The 17,969-nt window shown below is 36.7% G+C and overlaps 1 protein-coding gene across 4 annotated transcripts in view; it reads right to left on the bottom strand.

Annotated features, from left to right (window-relative positions):
* LOC143888435 (ARM repeat superfamily protein) overlaps positions 1–17,969 on the bottom strand; it is a 77,751-nt gene that overhangs the window by 38,055 nt on the left and 21,727 nt on the right. For all 4 annotated transcript variants that reach the window (XM_077392859.1, XM_077392858.1, XM_077392857.1 and 1 more), the window contains exons 9-10: positions 17,468–17,591; positions 4,268–4,335 (exon numbers count right to left, since the gene is read on the bottom strand). In XM_077392859.1, the coding sequence (XP_077248974.1) occupies positions 4,268–4,335; positions 17,468–17,591 (192 nt within the window). The remainder of the gene's footprint in view (positions 1–4,267; positions 4,336–17,467; positions 17,592–17,969) is intronic.

Raw genomic sequence — 17,969 nt, 5'->3', positions numbered from 1 at the left:
TCACCATTTCCAAACAAATAATAGCATTTTTGAGCAGGTTGGCATCAAATACATTTTGGCTCGCATGTCGTAGAATACAACATCCAGTGTAAGACCTACAGAGCCAGTAGTAGTCAATCCGTAATTAACAAATCCATTTGTTATTGGCGGACCAAAAAAAAACCTTATCACTGGAAGGCCTAGGGGAACAAATCAGTACCCAGATACCAGTTAGACCTCTTCTCAAGCATCCTTGGCTTAAAATTTCTTTACATTATGATTAAGTACTCCATGCTGGTTTTCCGGTTGTATGTGGCCAGAGCACATCCAGGCATAAGGTTTCAAGCATGCAGTACATAAACAGTGTACTTAAATCTAAGAAAAGAAATAACAAAACTGAGAGCAACTAAAGTTGACCACTTGATCTGCTACCCCATGACTCATTAGACTGAATCACCGACGTCTTCCTCCTCATATTTTCCTTGTCTAGATTTACAAATTGTCTGTTTGGACAACCTGGTGTCCAGTGATAGATGCCCAAATCCAAGGAATTTAAAGCACTTAACAATGCCCTCCTTAAAGATTTGCATGGCTAGAATATACTTATGCCTCCTTAAAGATTTGCATGCCTAGTATATACTTATTTTCTCGCCCAAGCTACATGGATTCATCTAAATGGGCGAAGAACAGTATCAGACACGTGTCGGATTCCAAGACTCCAGTATTAGCTATGACACTTCTAGATCTCTTTTATATGTTTTCTATGTACTACTACGACAAATTCACAACCACCGCAGTTTTATCCATCCTAATAGTAAGTGTTTTAAGTGAAAATAAAACATCAAATTTGCTTAACCTACTAAAATTTTCAATATAATACTTGTTATAACCACATTATTATGTAAAAACATTGAACTTTGAGAATCGGTTAAAATATTTTGTCGAATCCACGAATCTTTGTTTTTGAGGTTTGCTGAATCCAAAATTCGATACTTGTGTCAGATTCCGACACTCGTACCATACTGATGCATTATAGCCTCTTGCGCATCTCTACCTGCTGAAATCGATAGCTTCCCCTTTCTAAAGACTCGAGGATTCGTACACAAACTACTTTGCCCTTATTGTCACTCTGGCAATTAACATGCTCCCCACAATTGGAATTTTCCTCACCATCTTGATCGCATTACGTCATGTTGTCATCTTTTGTTGCTTTTCTACCTTGATCGCTGATTATATGCATCATCCTACGAACAATACAATTGAAGCACAGTCCTCCCACAAAACGTGTCATGATCTGCTCTTTTCTTTGTCACATCACTTCGGGCTATGAGATGATGAAACTCTTTCACGAAATAATCCACACCTTGATCCCCTTTCTTCAATGATGTATATCATCATATATAAATGTTGTGAATAGTTGTGTGACAGAAATTTGTCTCACAATTTCTTCATCTACTCTCATAAACTGATCATTGGCTTCCACATATGCTCTCGCCTTGCCTTGAGTCATTCCCAACATTCTGATACATTTTCCTCGATTTTGATACATTTTCCTCGATTTGATGGCCACCTTTTTTTAACTTTTAATGATTTGGCACATCCTTATAATCAAACACCCGTTCCAGAGAGTTCAAAAAATCAAAAAAAAATCTTCAGGTTCCTGTCCCCTCTAAAAAGCAAGGATATCAACCTTCAATCAAAATCCCTTGGGCCTCTTTCAACAAATTGGAAAAATCTAGGACTCATTTGGTTCAATACGCGAAATGCGGTCAAAGAAGGGGTTAAACTCTAGCTCTTCTGATGCATGACTTCTATTAACACACTCTTGAACCTCGTAGTGATCCAATCGTTGTAGTAATGTTAAACTTGCCTTTTAAGTGTCTCTAATTATTCACCTCTCATCCGTAATACTGTTAAACTTGCCTTCTAAGTGTCTCTATTTATTCATCTCTCATCCGTACAGGAGGGATTTGGAGAACCCCTCTACCCCAAGCTCTTATTGCACCAATATAAAATTTATTCTAACAAAATTTCAGCCTTACCAAAGATGCGATACCAACTGATGCAGTCCTATAAAGGCTTTTACGTGTTAAATCTGCCCAAGATGATTGCCGGAGCACATCCAAAAAAATCACATATGTAAATAACCTATGACAAGTGGGCTACGAAATAAAACAATAACCAAAAGTACCCAAAGAAAAAAAATCAAGGGAAGAAAATAAGAGATTAAGCGAGATTAAATTCAATTTTTTTTTTTAAAAAAAGAAATTGACCGAGCAAGATTAAATTCACTTGAACAGCAGATGAAAACCCTAACCAAGAAATATGAAAAAGAGAATATGATAATCGAATACCCAAAGGAAGATCTCCAAAATCCAGCCAAGCTCCACTCCAAATCCATGTTTTGGAGGACAACTAAGAGAAGAGCTCTCTTCCAAAAAATAGAAGCTAGAATAAACCCAAAATTTGAACCCTTCCCTTCTCCTTTTTATGAAAAGGTAGATAAAAGGTGAAATGACACAATTACGCTTCATTTAAGCCCCCTACTCAAAGTTAAACCAATACCGTTTTTTGTCCAACTAGAATAAACTTTAACATTTTTTGCCCAACTAGAATAACATTTAAATATAATAGAAGATTAATTAAAATGAAATAAAAAGAAGTCTCCTCTAATGCTACTCAGGGATCACGTGTGTCCATTGGTAGGGGTGATTATTCGGTTAAAACCGAACCGAAAAAACCGAATAGGGGAGGAACCGAACCGAACCGAAAACCAAAATCGGTTTTTCGGTTTTAACTGAAAAACCGAAATCACTGAAAATCAGCAGATTCTCTGGTTTTCGATTTTTGATTTTCGGTTTCGGTTTTCGTTCTAATCCGTTTTAGTTTCAGCAATAAAACATACGTTGATCACAAAGCCACAAAGGGAGAAAAATCACAAACCTTTCTCTTCCATTTCTTGGCCCCTTCATCAGCAACCCTCAGAATGCAGAGGAAAGAAACCAAAAAATTCTCATTTAGGGAATCCCCAACAAACCCAATTGGCCAATTCTCTTATTCCTCATAAAACCCAGAAATCGGACCGGATCGATTCGCGAGAAACACATTTTTCGGGAACCCATCTCCACAAATTGATCTTTTCCATGTTTTCTCTCTTGTTTTTCAAGCAATTCCAAGAATTTCTTTGAAATGAGCAGTCTTCTGTGTAGAAGGGTTTGTAATGGGGTTGATGAATCCATTGTCCTTTGGAGAAATCGCAAGGAGGTGATAGGTTATTTAGGTCTGATGAGTGGTGGGTTTGGGATTTTGGGATAGAGGGTTTTGAAGAAAGTGAGTAAAGGGGGAGGATGGAGGTACAGATGTAGAGCAGTGCGCAGGTTAGGAGGATGAGCATTGGAAGGATGGTTGAGGATAGTTTAGAACTCATCTCATACTAAACAAATCAAACATGAGAGAGAGAGAGAGAGAGATTGGAAACTCCACTTATTCAAGGCTTCAAAAGTAAAAATCCCCAACTTAGGCTCAGGGGGACATAAAGATTGGGCCACCCAATGTCGGGTGGGATGGGGTCCTCAGCTCAGGGGACATAAAAATCATTTCCATATGATAATCCTAACCCTCCAATCTATAGAGGTTTCCATAATATGCAATTTCCCTATAGATCGGATGGCTAAGATCATCGTATGGAAATGATTTTTGGGGGCACAACATATTTACGTTGTGGCCCATCAAATGGACGGTTTGGATCATCCTATAGCGTGGGCCTATATCAAGGGAAAAGGGGAGCTGGATATATCAAGTTAAAGAAAATTCTTAAATTCGGGGGGGGGGGAGTGGCGGCTAGGCGTAAAAGATTCAGGAAAAGTTAAGGCTCATGCCCAATTGGAAAATTTAAGCTTGTGTACTTATACCTTAAAGGTGTTTGATTTAAAGGGATCGCTTATAATTTTACTACCTGCACTAAGAAAAAGTGCAGGCAGTTGGAGGCAAGTTGGAATTACCAAAATGAATTGCGTGCACAATATCTGCCCTTAGTATAATTTCTGTAATTATTTTCTCTTCCTAATCAGTAAGTGTTCCTTATCAAAATAAAATATCATCCCATTTGGCCTTAAAAGTTGGAACAAAACACATGGGTTCAAGGAAATAAACCACACATGCAAACTATCATTAAACATTAAAAATCACTAATAAAAAAAAACTACAACCTAATTATAGCAAAGTGGAATATCTGCAGCGGGAGGTATCACGCGTTCGAGTAAAGAAAAGGCAAAAAAATATAGGATACCTGGTAGTTCACTTTGAAACGCCCTAGAAGACGACAATACTCATGGTAATTATCATGATCAGCAAGGCCTGAATCTCATCCCAATACAAATAATAAGAACCCGCAGACAGCACTTTAAGAAAGGTGAAAGAAATGCTTAAACATTGAATATGGAATGGATTATTTGCCGATCTATGAAAAGCATGGATTTAAATTTCGGTTTTGGTTTCAGTTTCGGCCGAAATCCCAAATTTTCGGCCAAAATCCGGTAAAGAAAAAAAATTATTTTATTATTTTGGAAATTTGGGCAGAACGAAATTTCGAATTTCGTGAAATTCCGGTTTCGGTCCCAACGAAATTTAAAACCATGATCTAAAGTTAAAGTATCACATAAGAACAATGATCACAAATGCTAAATCAAGAAACTATCAATGTCTAAACATTGGTAATTATTGTGTATAGCAGGGGAGGTCAACCCAATAAACTTACATACAAATTCAGATGTGCCCAGTTCCAAATAAAAAAATAAAAGGTGAGAGAAATATTGGGCATGATGCATTGAATCCAAATAATAGATGAATCTACACATTGGGAATCATAATCCATGCAATCCTAAACATACTTCGGATACTTCAAATATGAAGTCTCTGCATCTTGATGATGCATAGCCAATTGCAATGCAGACCCAAGGACTATTTTAAATTAGAAGACAGGAGCATTGTCAGCAATCGGTCCCATCTTTAGTTTGAAGTTTGCTATGAGGATTGGACAAGTTCTAAAATTTCTTTATCTAAATATACAAGAAGGTTTTGAGAGTGATGGGCACTAACTTTTAGTTTCTACCTTATTTTGACTTGGATTTTTTAAATTTTAGCAATATAGGAGTGTATATTTTTTGGACTTTTCATTTACATGCATATGTACTATAGATATAGATATCATATATATTCATATACAAATATGTATAAATACACACACAGACATGTATAGTTGCAGATACCAATGAAACAGTTCCTGCACATTTTCATGTTATTGTGTTCTATTATCCCTATTCGAATTCCATCCTCTCCAAGTCATTTTCCTAGTAGTCAACTTTTGTCTAATGATACTTGTGATTCATGTCATGAAGATTCATTTGCTTTGATTCAATTCACAAGCAGTAAAATCCATGATCTGTGGACACAGATTCATTTGTCGAGTGTTGACACGGAAATGAGTTGTCCGACATGGCAACCCCTAATAATCTAGAAAGGGGTGCCCGTACTCTTACTTATACAATTACTGATTACATAAGGGCAGTGATAAATCGACCCACATATATATTAAATTGACCCTTGTACGGAAAACCTTAGGTCGTGTGAGTTGTACACTTGTACGGTATTTAACGGCGGGCAACTTTATTCACATGCCCTAACGTTTTATGTTAGAATGGGTCAATTTAAAATATATGGGGGTCGATTTATCACTCCACATTATATAATTTGCAACAAAATATATGGTATTCATTTAACAAACTAATAAATGTTAGAATTAAGCATCTATACGTCTCAAAGAAACATGAGATAATCAAATAACAGTCTATTCATCAATCTAGTCTAATTATATTCAGTCTCCCATATGCATCGAGAAGGAAATACCAATATGATAAAATGAATATAATACTAGAAAAAGTGTGTTTAGTATTTTGGTTTTGCGGAAGGGGGATAATAACAAATATTAATTTTTTTCCTTTTATTTTTTATGACATAGGGTATCCCCACCCCATTTTTAGGGCGGGACTAATCCCTACGGATGCATGAAATCACGCGTAAACCACGTGCATCAGGTAACTCTAAGAGGAATCGAACTCGCATCTATGGGGAGCAAACCCACGACGCTAGCTGACATGCCAACACAATGATAAAAGAGGATTAATGATATTAATTAAAGAAGAGTTATTAATAATATAAGAACTACTGATAGAAGAGGATGCAAACACAATATTCAACAATAAGTAGTATTTCACTTAAAACGGTACAATCATAGTTGTCAACCCGTGTCTCGTGACTTGATTTCTTAATTTTATGACTCGTGACTAGACACAACTCGTGACTCGTAAGAGTTTTTGACAATAACATAAATTTAATTGAAAAAATATAATTACATATCAAAAAATGAAGCCTGTAAAAAATATAACCCAATATCATATAGATAAAGCACTACGCCAAAAATATAAATAACTATATGCTTGTAACTCTCATGCACAAAAATAATTGAGTTCTGGTTGGAACTTAATCATGGGTGAAAACCATCCACCCATGATTTATTGTATGGTTGGGAGGAGATTTGTAGTGGTTCAGGCCAAGAACCCAAGATTGTCCAAGACTTAGGAACCTCTCGCACACGGATTTTTGAAGCTAAACTTTGGCGAGTCTAGCATGGGGAACCCTGGTCCTGCCAGAATTGTGGGGGAGTCATGAGGGATGAATTTGGAGGAATGAAATAGGCTTTTGCGGGTCCCATTGGAGTCGCAGACACTAATGAAGCTGAAGTGTGTGCTATCTACTAAGGAATAAAGTTTCTTGAGAATGAAGAATTGAATAAGGTAGTGGTAGAAGGAGACTCGCTCAATGTGATAAGGTGGCTTAGTGGCACTCATTCCTTCCCTTGGAGATTTGCCTCTTTCTTCGATGAGATCCAAGACAGGGTGGGGGATGCATCGATTCCTTTCAATTGTGTTAAGCGGTCAGCTAATGGTGTGTCGAACAGTTTAGCTAGAGATGGTGTCTCTAGGGAGAGAGTTGAGCTATTTGATTCCTTTCCTCCTTGACCCTTGCAGTGGGGTTGTTCCTCTCTTTCTTTTTCTCTCTCTTTATTTGTATATACCTCCTTTGTCTTTTTTCGCATTTAATGCAATTGCCAACCATTAAAATAGCAATTAAGTTCTAAATTTCAACTTACAAGTTTTCAAACATCAAAACAAGAAAGCCCAGGCCCAGCAACTTGACTTGACTCGTAAGAGTCTTAGTTTTTTGGCTCGGCTCGCAGCGACTCGTAAGAGTCTTCAACAAAGGCGAGTCGTCATACTACTCGACTCGAAAACCAAGCGACTCAACTCGACTCGAAAGTTAATTCGTATGACTCTTAAGAGTTTAACAACTATGGGTACAATAATATCTTGATGCACCCACATTAAGGCTGAAAGTTCAAGCGGTACAATTGCAAGTGTCAAAAGGAGTGTAGATATGTGTCAACACTTGTCCAAACACACGTTGACAGGCGTGTCTGCTGAAAGTTCAAAGCGTCGGCTAAATCATAGAATAAAATCAACTCGGGGTGGAGAGTAGCATCTATATGGGACTTACATACATCATAGTATGGAGTATATGAGTCGTGGGGTTCGATTGGAACTAATACCTCTGTATATGATATATACATATGTTCATTAGTGTACGCTAGTCAATTAGGTGGATTCCTAGAAATTGTGTATGGCCAATGGGAAATTGGTGTACTTTGGTTTAACTTATATAAAAAAGGGTAGAAAGTGTAAGACTTAAGTTGAACTCCTCACTCTTCAAACAATGTGTGGTTTGCCTGGGGTTCTTTCCTCTTTTCCCATCTCTTCTTCACTAATTTCTTCAGTTCATAGGATTTGGCAGGGTATGTGAGCTAGTAAAGATCTGCATCAACAACTTATGAAGAGGACCTAGGACAATTTTCAAGAGGAAAGTCATATCCATCTAGCCATGGAGATTGCTTCATTCTTTTGGTGTGACTATAATCCATACCTCGGAGCCTAGATCTGGAATTTCGTGTGGCTTGATCATGGTTTTAAATTTCGGCCGAAACCGAAACGAAATTCACTGTGAGTCGGAAAAGTACCAAACTTCGGAAATTTCGGTGAAACGTTTCGGTGAAGTACAAAATTTCGGTGAAATTTCGGAAATTTCGGTGAAACGTTTCGGAAATTTCCGAAATTTCGGTGAAATTTTTACAAGATTTCGTCCGAAATTTCGTACCGAAACCGAAACCGAAACCGAGATTTAAAACCTTGGGCTTGATTTTCATCATTGAGCACCCATAGGGTGGTTGCTCCCTCTGAATGAGATTGGATTGAGAAAACCATAACTTCAATTGGGAAATCAGACGCGATTAAGGGTTGTTCCTCCTCCCTCTCATTGTGAAGTACGGTTGAGTTCCGAACCATTAATCACGCTATCCCTTCTGCTCCCCCCCTCTATTAATAAGGCACTGAACGGACAGGAAAAGTCCTGTAATACCCGGTAAAAATAACAGTTATTATGCATAAAAAAAAACTATTCACATGTTACTATTCCCCTCAATTTTTCCTATAAATAGAGCAGCCATGAAGAGAAAAGGAAGAAGGAGAAAGAAAAGGGAAGAAGAGAGGGAGAAAAAGGAAAAGGCTAGGAGAATCACTTCTTCCTGATCGTTGTCATCTTCAAGGTCAAGCATCTTCAAATTCCCACTTCTCAGGTTTGATAAGGCAGGTGATAGATAGACTCGACTGGTATCTTTTCTCAATGAAAGTGATGGGGATATGATTATATGTTGTTTTATTCAGATATTTCTTATCTGTTTTACTTCGAATATTCATTGTTTACATTTGAGAAATATCAAATCATATTTGTTTCAAAATGATAAAATGTGTTTCATTATGGAAAATGAAATGAAATGTTTGATTTCATATGCACGAAAAGTTTGAACGAAAATGAGAAATGAAAGAAATGGAAGAGGTAAATGTGCGATAGTCTCTCTCGTGTGACGTGTTTGTACCTATGAGCCATCAACTTACCCAAAAGCGGAAGCGGGCCAAGTTCAAAGCGGACAATACGAGGGTGAGGCGGATCGTTACAGGAAACTTCAGAAATAGAAACAGTTGGAAACTATTGGGCTTTAAATGGTTTGTTTTACTATCTGGTTAAATTGTTTGTATAAAAAAAAATCCTATTAGTATTAGTTTTAAATTCACATTATGTTCTACACAAATTTTGCATATTTTTATAAAAGTGTCTCTTATTATTGATTTCAGCTACTTATCGAAACTTCTATATACCTGCTCTCCTAACCCACTTTTTCCCGCCATGATTTGAAAATTTGGATGCGGGAGTATTTGTCAATGAGGAACCTTAGTTATGAGAAGTGTGAAAGCAACTTGAGGAAATACGGAAATGATGAACCTAGTCAATCTCCTCAGATGTAAAAAGGTTTTAAATATGTCATACTTGAGATTTTTGTAAGTTCAGGATGTACTTTAACCTTACGCTGTGTAATTACAGGAATAAATATGTTTTGTTGCCCGTAGCGATCCGTGCAGTAAAAATCCGAGTCGTTACAAATTCCAATCGTATTAATAATTTAATATAATCAGACTGCTGTCTTCGATTGCTTCGACCTATCAGATTAGATTTTGTGGACTGTTCCAGCCTTTTCTTGTGAGATTTGGTTGAGGAAATCCTCATTAAATTCGTGCAATGAGAAAGCACTTTGTGGTATGTGATCTCAACCTTTTGTGATGTTGGATTAAGAAAACCCGAGGATCCAAAATTCATTCAGTTTTTGGGATTTGGAATCTTGTTGGAGGGTTCTTTGGTTTGTGCTAACATCTGATTTGTGAGCAACTTACCATCATATTTTGATCTAAAATTCCTGCATAGTTAAAATTGATTTCTCTGACTTATTTGAGTATATTATGACCTTTTGAACAAACTCGAAACACTTATTGAGCTTTTGGATAGTTTACTATGAAGGAATAAGGTTCAAGCAGTGAGCATTATTTTCCCAGTGGAGTAAGGACATTCAGTCGCATTACTTCTGGAGTTAGGGTACTATGGACAAAACAGGACATCAAGTCCTCATGCAAGTACGTCCAGAGTTTGAGAAAACATGGGCAAATGACATAAACCCTTCAGGCCAGATAGCAGGAGCTTGAAGTCTTCCTTAATTGCTAGTAAGCCTGTCTAAAGCCAGCCTTTCGGTCGCCTTAAGCGCCAGTAAGCAAAAGCCCGGGCCGCCATGAGCGTAGTGAAGGAAGTCAAGCCCGCCCGGGAAAAAAAAAAAAAAAAGCCTGCTAGCCCCTAAAAGCGCTCTATTAGTAAGAAAAAGGCTTACCACCCCACGAGGACGAGAGAAAAAGAACCTCCGATCCCGTGTCCAATGTTTACTTAATTGGTTGAGCTAGCAAAGTTTCTCCCTTGTTTGTTGCCCTATTAGTATTCAAGGACAAGTGTTAGATCTACAGTCAGCTATGTATCCGTTATTAGATGTTGTGTTGAGATGTGGATCCACACATAAGCCACTATTAATGTGGGACCTCCCTCCGCTCAGTATATTTCTTCTCCATTGTGATAGAGGCAAACAGAGACAGCTTTATTTCAGTAAGGTTCAATTCTATGGTTTTAAGTTGAAAGCCTAACATTGAACTGCAGGAAGAGGAATATTTGCCGCTATTTTTGGTGATCAAAACATATCATTATTGAGTGCTTCAAAAGACCTGAGGCTCGTGGAGGTAGTAAGCAGCAAGGACAACTGGGTCAGTGGTGGAGCTCATCATGCTTATCAACCTACCCCAATTCCACGCATAGACCAGACAACAACTACGACTCACCCACCTCCTGGTTCTATTCAGAAGATGACCCAAGGGAGCATCTCAACAGCCCTAATCAGAGTTATTTCGACAGACTCTCGCTGCTACTGGCTTTTAAAGTAACTATGATCGCTCGATCATTAGTTTCTACTCCATTTGTATGGGATTTAGATTTTGGTTGGAGCATCTCAACAGCCCTAATCAGTGTTATTTCGACAGACCCTCGCTGCATCTGGCTTTTCAAGTAACTCTGATCGCTCAATCATTATTTCTATTACATTTGTATGGTGTTTAGATTCTGGTGCATCTAGTCACATGATTGGAGCATGGTTTTAAATTTCAGTTTCGGCTAAAATTTCGAACTTATCCGAAACCGAAATTTCGGGCGAATTTTGGTATTAACCATGAAATCCAGTTTTTTTTTTGGACTAAATTTCGGCAATTTCAATCGAAATTCTTTAACAGAATAAAATTTTAATATTTTATCATAAATTTCGACGAAATTTCGAACGAGAATTTCGATTTCGGTACGTTTCGGTGTCATTACTCACCGAAATCCGAAATTTCAGTTCGAAATTTCGGATTTCGATCGAAATTTAAAACCATGGATTGGAGTACACAAGAATATTTCTCTCATCCATCAGTATATCAGTCACCAGAAAATTACAATTGCTAATGATGGCCACTTATTCATCTCCAGTTTTGGTTTTGTATCCCATTCTATCTCACCTGATCATACCTTTGTTCTGAACAGTGTTATTTGTTCCCATTTTAAAAAATAAATTTACATTCAATTGGACAAATACATGAGAACAGATATTCTGCCTCAATCTCGATTGATGATTGTGTTATACAAGACTTTCACAAGGGAAAGTGATTTAGGCAAGGGCGACTCTAATTTCTCAATTTTGACAAGGGATTTCATCCTCCTCTCTTTTGCTTATTTGCAGCTTCTTAAGTTGATTTTCAGTTAGTCCATAGTCTGTTTCCTCTAAGTCATAGAAGCTCATATCATCCACAATACATAGATTGAAATCTATTTTACATTCTAGTGTTTTCATAAATAAACTGATGTGATCCAGTTGGTGATCCATATTTAGGAGACTTACTAATTCATTTGTTCCTATTTTGGATATATGGGATAGTTTTTTTGTTTTTTAGAGCACTTTCTATTGTGTCAGTACCACAGAAATGAATAGCCAACCTCAACTAGTTTGGGACAAAGGCTTAGTTGAGTTGAGTTTCTATTGTGTCAGTACCACAGAGTAACGTGTCATTAGTCCCATGCTGATCTAACATGGGTTTCTGAAACTGCAACACCAGAAAGAAAGTTGCAGTGATGATGGATGCCATGTAGGAGGCATTTGAGAGATTCAGATAAAAGAACATGAGACGTTCTAAAAGCAATTCTAATTAGGATTTATATAACAGTAGGGTTTCTGGAGTGGGGAAGTAGAGGTTGGGAGAGGAGAAATTGCAGAGGCAAGGTGTTGCGTTTCTGCACCAGGAGAGAAAGAAAGGAGAGAGGAGAGGAAATATGAGAAACTGCATATGTTATGAGATCTAGGGAATATGAATTAGGAGAGAAAATCAAGGGAAGATGACAGAGAAGGGAGATGGGGAAGATGATGACTTGCAGAGGTGCAATATAGGGAATCTGATATTGATGAGGAAGGGAGAGGAAGAAAGTTTGGAACCAAACAATATTAAAAAATCCAGAAAATTGTTGCATGTGAACATGCTCTTAGTAAAAAACAGTAAAAATATCAAGAAAATATTATTTTCCATAATTTTCTTTCACCTAGATCCAAACATGCTCTTAGTAAAAATTGGAAGTTTTGCCTTTTCCAGGTAATATTCCTTTTTTTATCTTTTAAAGAAAAAGTAAGGCTTTAGTAAAAATTATAGAAAAAATTCCAAAATTAAGCCCGGATTGGATTGCAAGAAAAACATTTTTAACTGAAGATTTTTTTCTTGGGAAAAATTTTTCTTCCTTCAATTTAGAGGAAATGATATGATTAAATTTAGATTAGAAAGGTATTAATGGAAGAAAATGATCCATGTAGACGAACCCAACTAGTGTCAGGATTAGACTTGGTCAATTAGAGCCGGGTAGATTCTTTCACCTTCTTCATGAAAATTTTCTAAAGGACTCATTAGCCGATCCCAACTAGTTTGGGACAAAGGCTTAGTTGAGTCTGAGTTGAAGGTCCCACAAGTAAAAATTAGGGTTGGTTAAAGTCATATTTTTGAAAAAGTTAAGAAAATTTAGAATTATTTTCCTTCCAAATTTTTGAAGAAAATTCCTGCAATCCAAATAGGGCCTTAGGGTTTTCCAGAAATTTTCAAGAAAAGAAACATGTTTTTAAGGAAAAATCCCAAACTATTTAGGGTTTTTCTTTTTGTTAGAAGCCAAAGGAGATAAGCTTCTAAATAAGGTTGGTGGTTATTTCCGTCTGTGAAATCAGTCTTTATTCCCTTGTTCTCTCTATGGGTAGTACCAAATTGATGTGAGGAGGAACAATGTTACATCTCTCTCTAGTTATGATGAGGCAACTAGAAGCCATGGATAAGCGGATAGATGGGATGGCTCAAGAAACACAAGTATTAATGCAAGAATGAACTGAAGTTCAATCAACAAATGTTGATAATCCTATTCACTGTTCCATCAATTAATTGGAACGTCAGTATGGCGTAAACCATCTTCTACTCAATTGCAAAGTGATACCAGAGGTAGAGGTGAGACAGAACAGCCAAATCCTCATGTTAGAGGTATCTTTATAAGGAACCTACCTCGACAGACCAAAATCGAAGGTAAAGCCTACAATAAAGAAAAAAAAGTTCATATACACTAAGCAAGCTACTAGAGATGAAGTTATGAACAACTTTCGAAAGGCATTGATGATCTAGACTACGATAAGTATCCATAACAAGAGGGCATAGATTATTTGAAATTTTAAGAAGAGTTCATTTCTGATGAACATTTAAATGAAGAGGATTGATAAGCGAATTTCGCTAAGAGAATTTATGACAAAGAAATTGAAGAATCTAGGGAATAGGATGAAAAGTACCTAGCACATGGAGTCTCATTATTAATTACGGGTTAAATTCAATATCGAGAATTTAGGACTGTAGGAACTTGAATTTTAAATGGATTTCTCAAAGAAGAGGAGGCTTTTGAACCAGTGTTTCTAAACGTGGATGTGGGCCAAAACCCAGCCAAAGCAAATCCTCATTGACTTGGCATGGCACAGTTGAGTACTCGGTTGATGCAGTCAAGTAATAGGTTGATGCGGTCATAACATGGGAGAGTCAGAGAAGTTTTGATCAACTTCGTAGAGAAAAATAGCGTACTCGAACAAGAGCTCAACCACGGCAAAAGGAAGCCGACTTGGATGAATCGACGATTGATGCATGTATGTAGTTTTGAAACAGTGTTTTGAATACATTGTGCACAATGATCCTATGAACTTCCCTCGAAAACATGATATGCACATCTGGAAAATCTGGTTACAAGAATTTCTAAACTACATAAAAGGATATGTGAAGAAAGGTATTGAACTTTACTCTATATACCTCATTTGACAAAAGTGGTTTCTGCAATATCTTTGTCCAAAACTTGAAGAAGATATCATAAGGTTATCAATGCATCAGAGTCGAATTGTTGCCAGCCGAGAGAAAATTGTTGCAGACCCAAACCCCTCTAAACAAGGCGGGCATGGATGGGCCTATGCAGATCTTAGAAAAATAGTAAGCACATCTCAACATCTATTGTGATGCCTACATGATGGTAGCATGTCTAAGAATATGGATATTTGTACAGGCTGGCACATTCTGTATAAAATGGAAATCTTGTATTGCAGATTTTGCACGAGTGGTCAGATTTGCTGGAAAGTTGGTATGGAAAGCCTATCATGTAGTTTTGCAAGAATAGAAAGATTTTCTAGAATTGGATAAGGATTGGGTAATCTTTTACGTAAAATAATTACTTACTAAGAAAGGGTAGAGCTAAATCTAAATAATCATAAGGGGGTGTCTTTTAAGTTTTAACAAGTTTGAGAATTGTGAGTTGTGTAATGCTGAACTAAGAAAATGGATGGACCGCGAGCGAGTGTAGTAGCTTGTAGGTCGGCCTGTGGCTGTTTAACATTAATGAAATCAGTCAATTTTTTTCCTTGAGCATTCTATTTAACATATAGAGGTACTTCTATATCTTCACAGCATCAAGTTAAATTTCTTTGTTTTTTTAACATTGGAGGCTACATCACTCTACTAGAGCAAGACCAAGCTTTCCAAGCTGCTCACCACATAACTAGCTTCCTAATGGACATTTGAAATTGCAGTATCATCGTCTGACATACAATGCCAAACCATAACAAATAGACCGTAAGACTATGAGATGGGGCCACACCCATCTCTGATGTTAATGGAAAAAGTGTGACTAAGTTAAGAAAAAAATGATAACATCAGTGCTCAAGGTTGAAAGAAGCAAATAAAAATTGACAAATGTTTTTTTTTTTTTTGACATAAATGTAGGTAATAAAAAAGATTAACTTTGATAGAAAAACTAAGCAATCTGGAAATAATATCTAACCAGATCATTGTGCGTTGTACAAGATTAGCTTCTTCTTACAATAGAAACGAAAAAGATGCTTCCTATACTAAGACTTGCCCTACAAATTACCAAAATATAAGAGCGGCAAGTGTCTGCTTATAATGGCATTGATAAAATCAAAATCTCTCCACCTAAGTATTTGGGTCATTTGCTAAATACCCAAATCTTGTATCAAGTTGAATATTGATGGTGCCTCTTACGGCAACCCAGGAGAATATGGTATAGTAGGGATTTTCGGGATAGTAAGGCTAATGTCATCCTTGCTTATTCTCGTTACAATGGAGAAGGAACTAACATGCAGGCCGAATGTAGGGCTTTATCGGATGCCCTTAGATATTGTAAGACTATGGAGATCCATGGAGTGTGGAATGAATCCAATAGCCAGGTCTTGGTCGATAGCATTCAAGGTAAAGGAAATATCCCTTGGTCGATTCTTTATTATAAGGATGAGATCAAGTACTTGGTGAAGCTTATAGTTCCCACTACTTGCCACTAATGTATAGAAGGTAACCAAGTGGCATGCTCTTATAGAAGTAACTGATATTGTTTCTAGTTTATCTTTTGGACTTAGAGGTAAGGCAGCATGTTCCCCTCTTGTATTGTTTTTTTTTCATATTAATAAAATTTAAGGTGTCAATTTTCAAAAAAAAAAAAAAAAAAAAAAAATTAAGGTGTTGGTCCGGGTCCCAAGTTAAATTTTAGCGTTTTTTTTTTTTTTAAATAAGTATGCTCTTATAACTTCCATACAATCTCTCTCTGTCGCTGAGCTTTGCTCCTAAAAATAAATCTTTAAAAAAAAATTTGAAGTCCCGTACAATCCTAATTGCTAAAAATCAAATGATACAAAAGCAGCAAAAAAAAAAAACAAAACAAAGAGATTTGAAACTCAAACAATGATGCAAGTGCAGCCTACAAGAGGAGAAGGGAGTCTAGACTCTAGACTCCAAAGAGCTTCACTTCGTTTGATTTTTATTTTACTTTTTTGCTTTGATTTGTGGACACGGACACGGCAAACTCCCAAAATTTAGAAACGGGGACACGGCTAAAATAGAAATTACATATAATCATGATTTGTGGATAAGGATTCGTGTGCCGAGTTTTGACACGGATATGAGATATCTGACATGGAAACCCTTAAAAATCTAGAAATAGTGGCACATTTAAACATGTACATATATATAAAGTTACTAAAACTTAAGCAGTACATTTGAAAGTGTCTAAAGGAGTGTCAACACATGTGGACACAGGTGTCGTGTCGGACACGACACGACACGTGTGTCAACAAGAAATTCAAAGTGTCGGCCAAATCATAGCTTTTTTCAAAAGATAACTTAAGGAGTTTGATTGTTTTTAATTTAAAGGGTGTTCTGGTGATTTTAATGACTTTAAGGATGAGTTTAGGTGGGTTTTGAGTTGGGTCGAGTTGGAAGGATGGTGTTTTCACAATTAAGTTTACGACTCCCTAGGTCATGTTTGGGCTAAAACTTGACAGCGCATATTGGTTACATTTATGACTTTTGGTAAGTTTAGTCGGGTTTCAAAATGCATTAAGTCAGTTTTGGTGGAGGTCATCTAAGAGAAATGTGACCAGTAGATTAATGGATTTGGCAGCTTGAGGAATAAGTTGAGGCATGGCAGCTTATGCAAGGTTTTAAAAAATGTTTTTTTATGAATAGCTATATTGATGGAAGAGAAATGTGACCAGTAGATTAATGAATTTGGCAGCTTGAGGAATAAGTTGAGAGGCATGGCAGCTTATGCAAGGTATTACAAAAATGTTTTTTTTTTTATGAATAGCTATATTGATGGATGTTTTATTCAAGCTTTCAAGCTTAAGTTTGATGTTTAATACAGGTATTCACATTCCATCATTGTTATCCCCCTTATATTTGCAATAATCTGGTTTTGCATTGAGTATCAACTCTGTATTTTGTTTTATTGAATAGTGAGCAAACGATAGAAGAAAAGACAAAAGGAGAAGAATGAAAAAAAATCTGGTTTATGTAAAATTGAATAGCACCTTGGCCTGTTTGCAGAATTTCTTTGGCTCCTGTCATTAGATGGGCCAGAAACTTGGATCGTTCAGTATCATTAACAAACAAAGACCGCCTTACAGAAGCAAGCCGGACTAAGCACTCCAAAGCCTGAAAATAAGAGAGCATCTAACATTAAAAATTGAGGGACATAGAGCAAAGAATTATGAACAAAAACAGCAAAGGAAACATGAGACCTTAGAAACGATTTCTCTGTCACCTTTAATTAAGAATTGTGCAAAGAAATAATTCAAAAGATAAAAATTTCAGAAGAAAAAATAGTGAACCATTAATAATAACACAAAAATGTTAAAAATTTAGGATGTCGAGTTTTCAACCAGCATGTGTCCAACAAATGAAGTTAGATAAATACAAAGTGTCATACAAAAATAAGAGTTGGTACGTGATTAAACTGCATACGGTATTTAAAAAATGCTCAAGTGGCATAGAAATAAAGTAAAAGCAAACAAGCAAAAGGCAGCAACATAA

Source organism: Tasmannia lanceolata, unplaced genomic scaffold (assembly GCF_043159265.1).
Source record: "Tasmannia lanceolata isolate RefF3 unplaced genomic scaffold, GAP_Taslan_0.1 ptg000012l, whole genome shotgun sequence".
NCBI classification, from domain to species: domain Eukaryota; kingdom Viridiplantae; phylum Streptophyta; class Magnoliopsida; order Canellales; family Winteraceae; genus Tasmannia; species Tasmannia lanceolata.
This window is presented reverse-complemented; position numbering and strand designations above follow the sequence as displayed.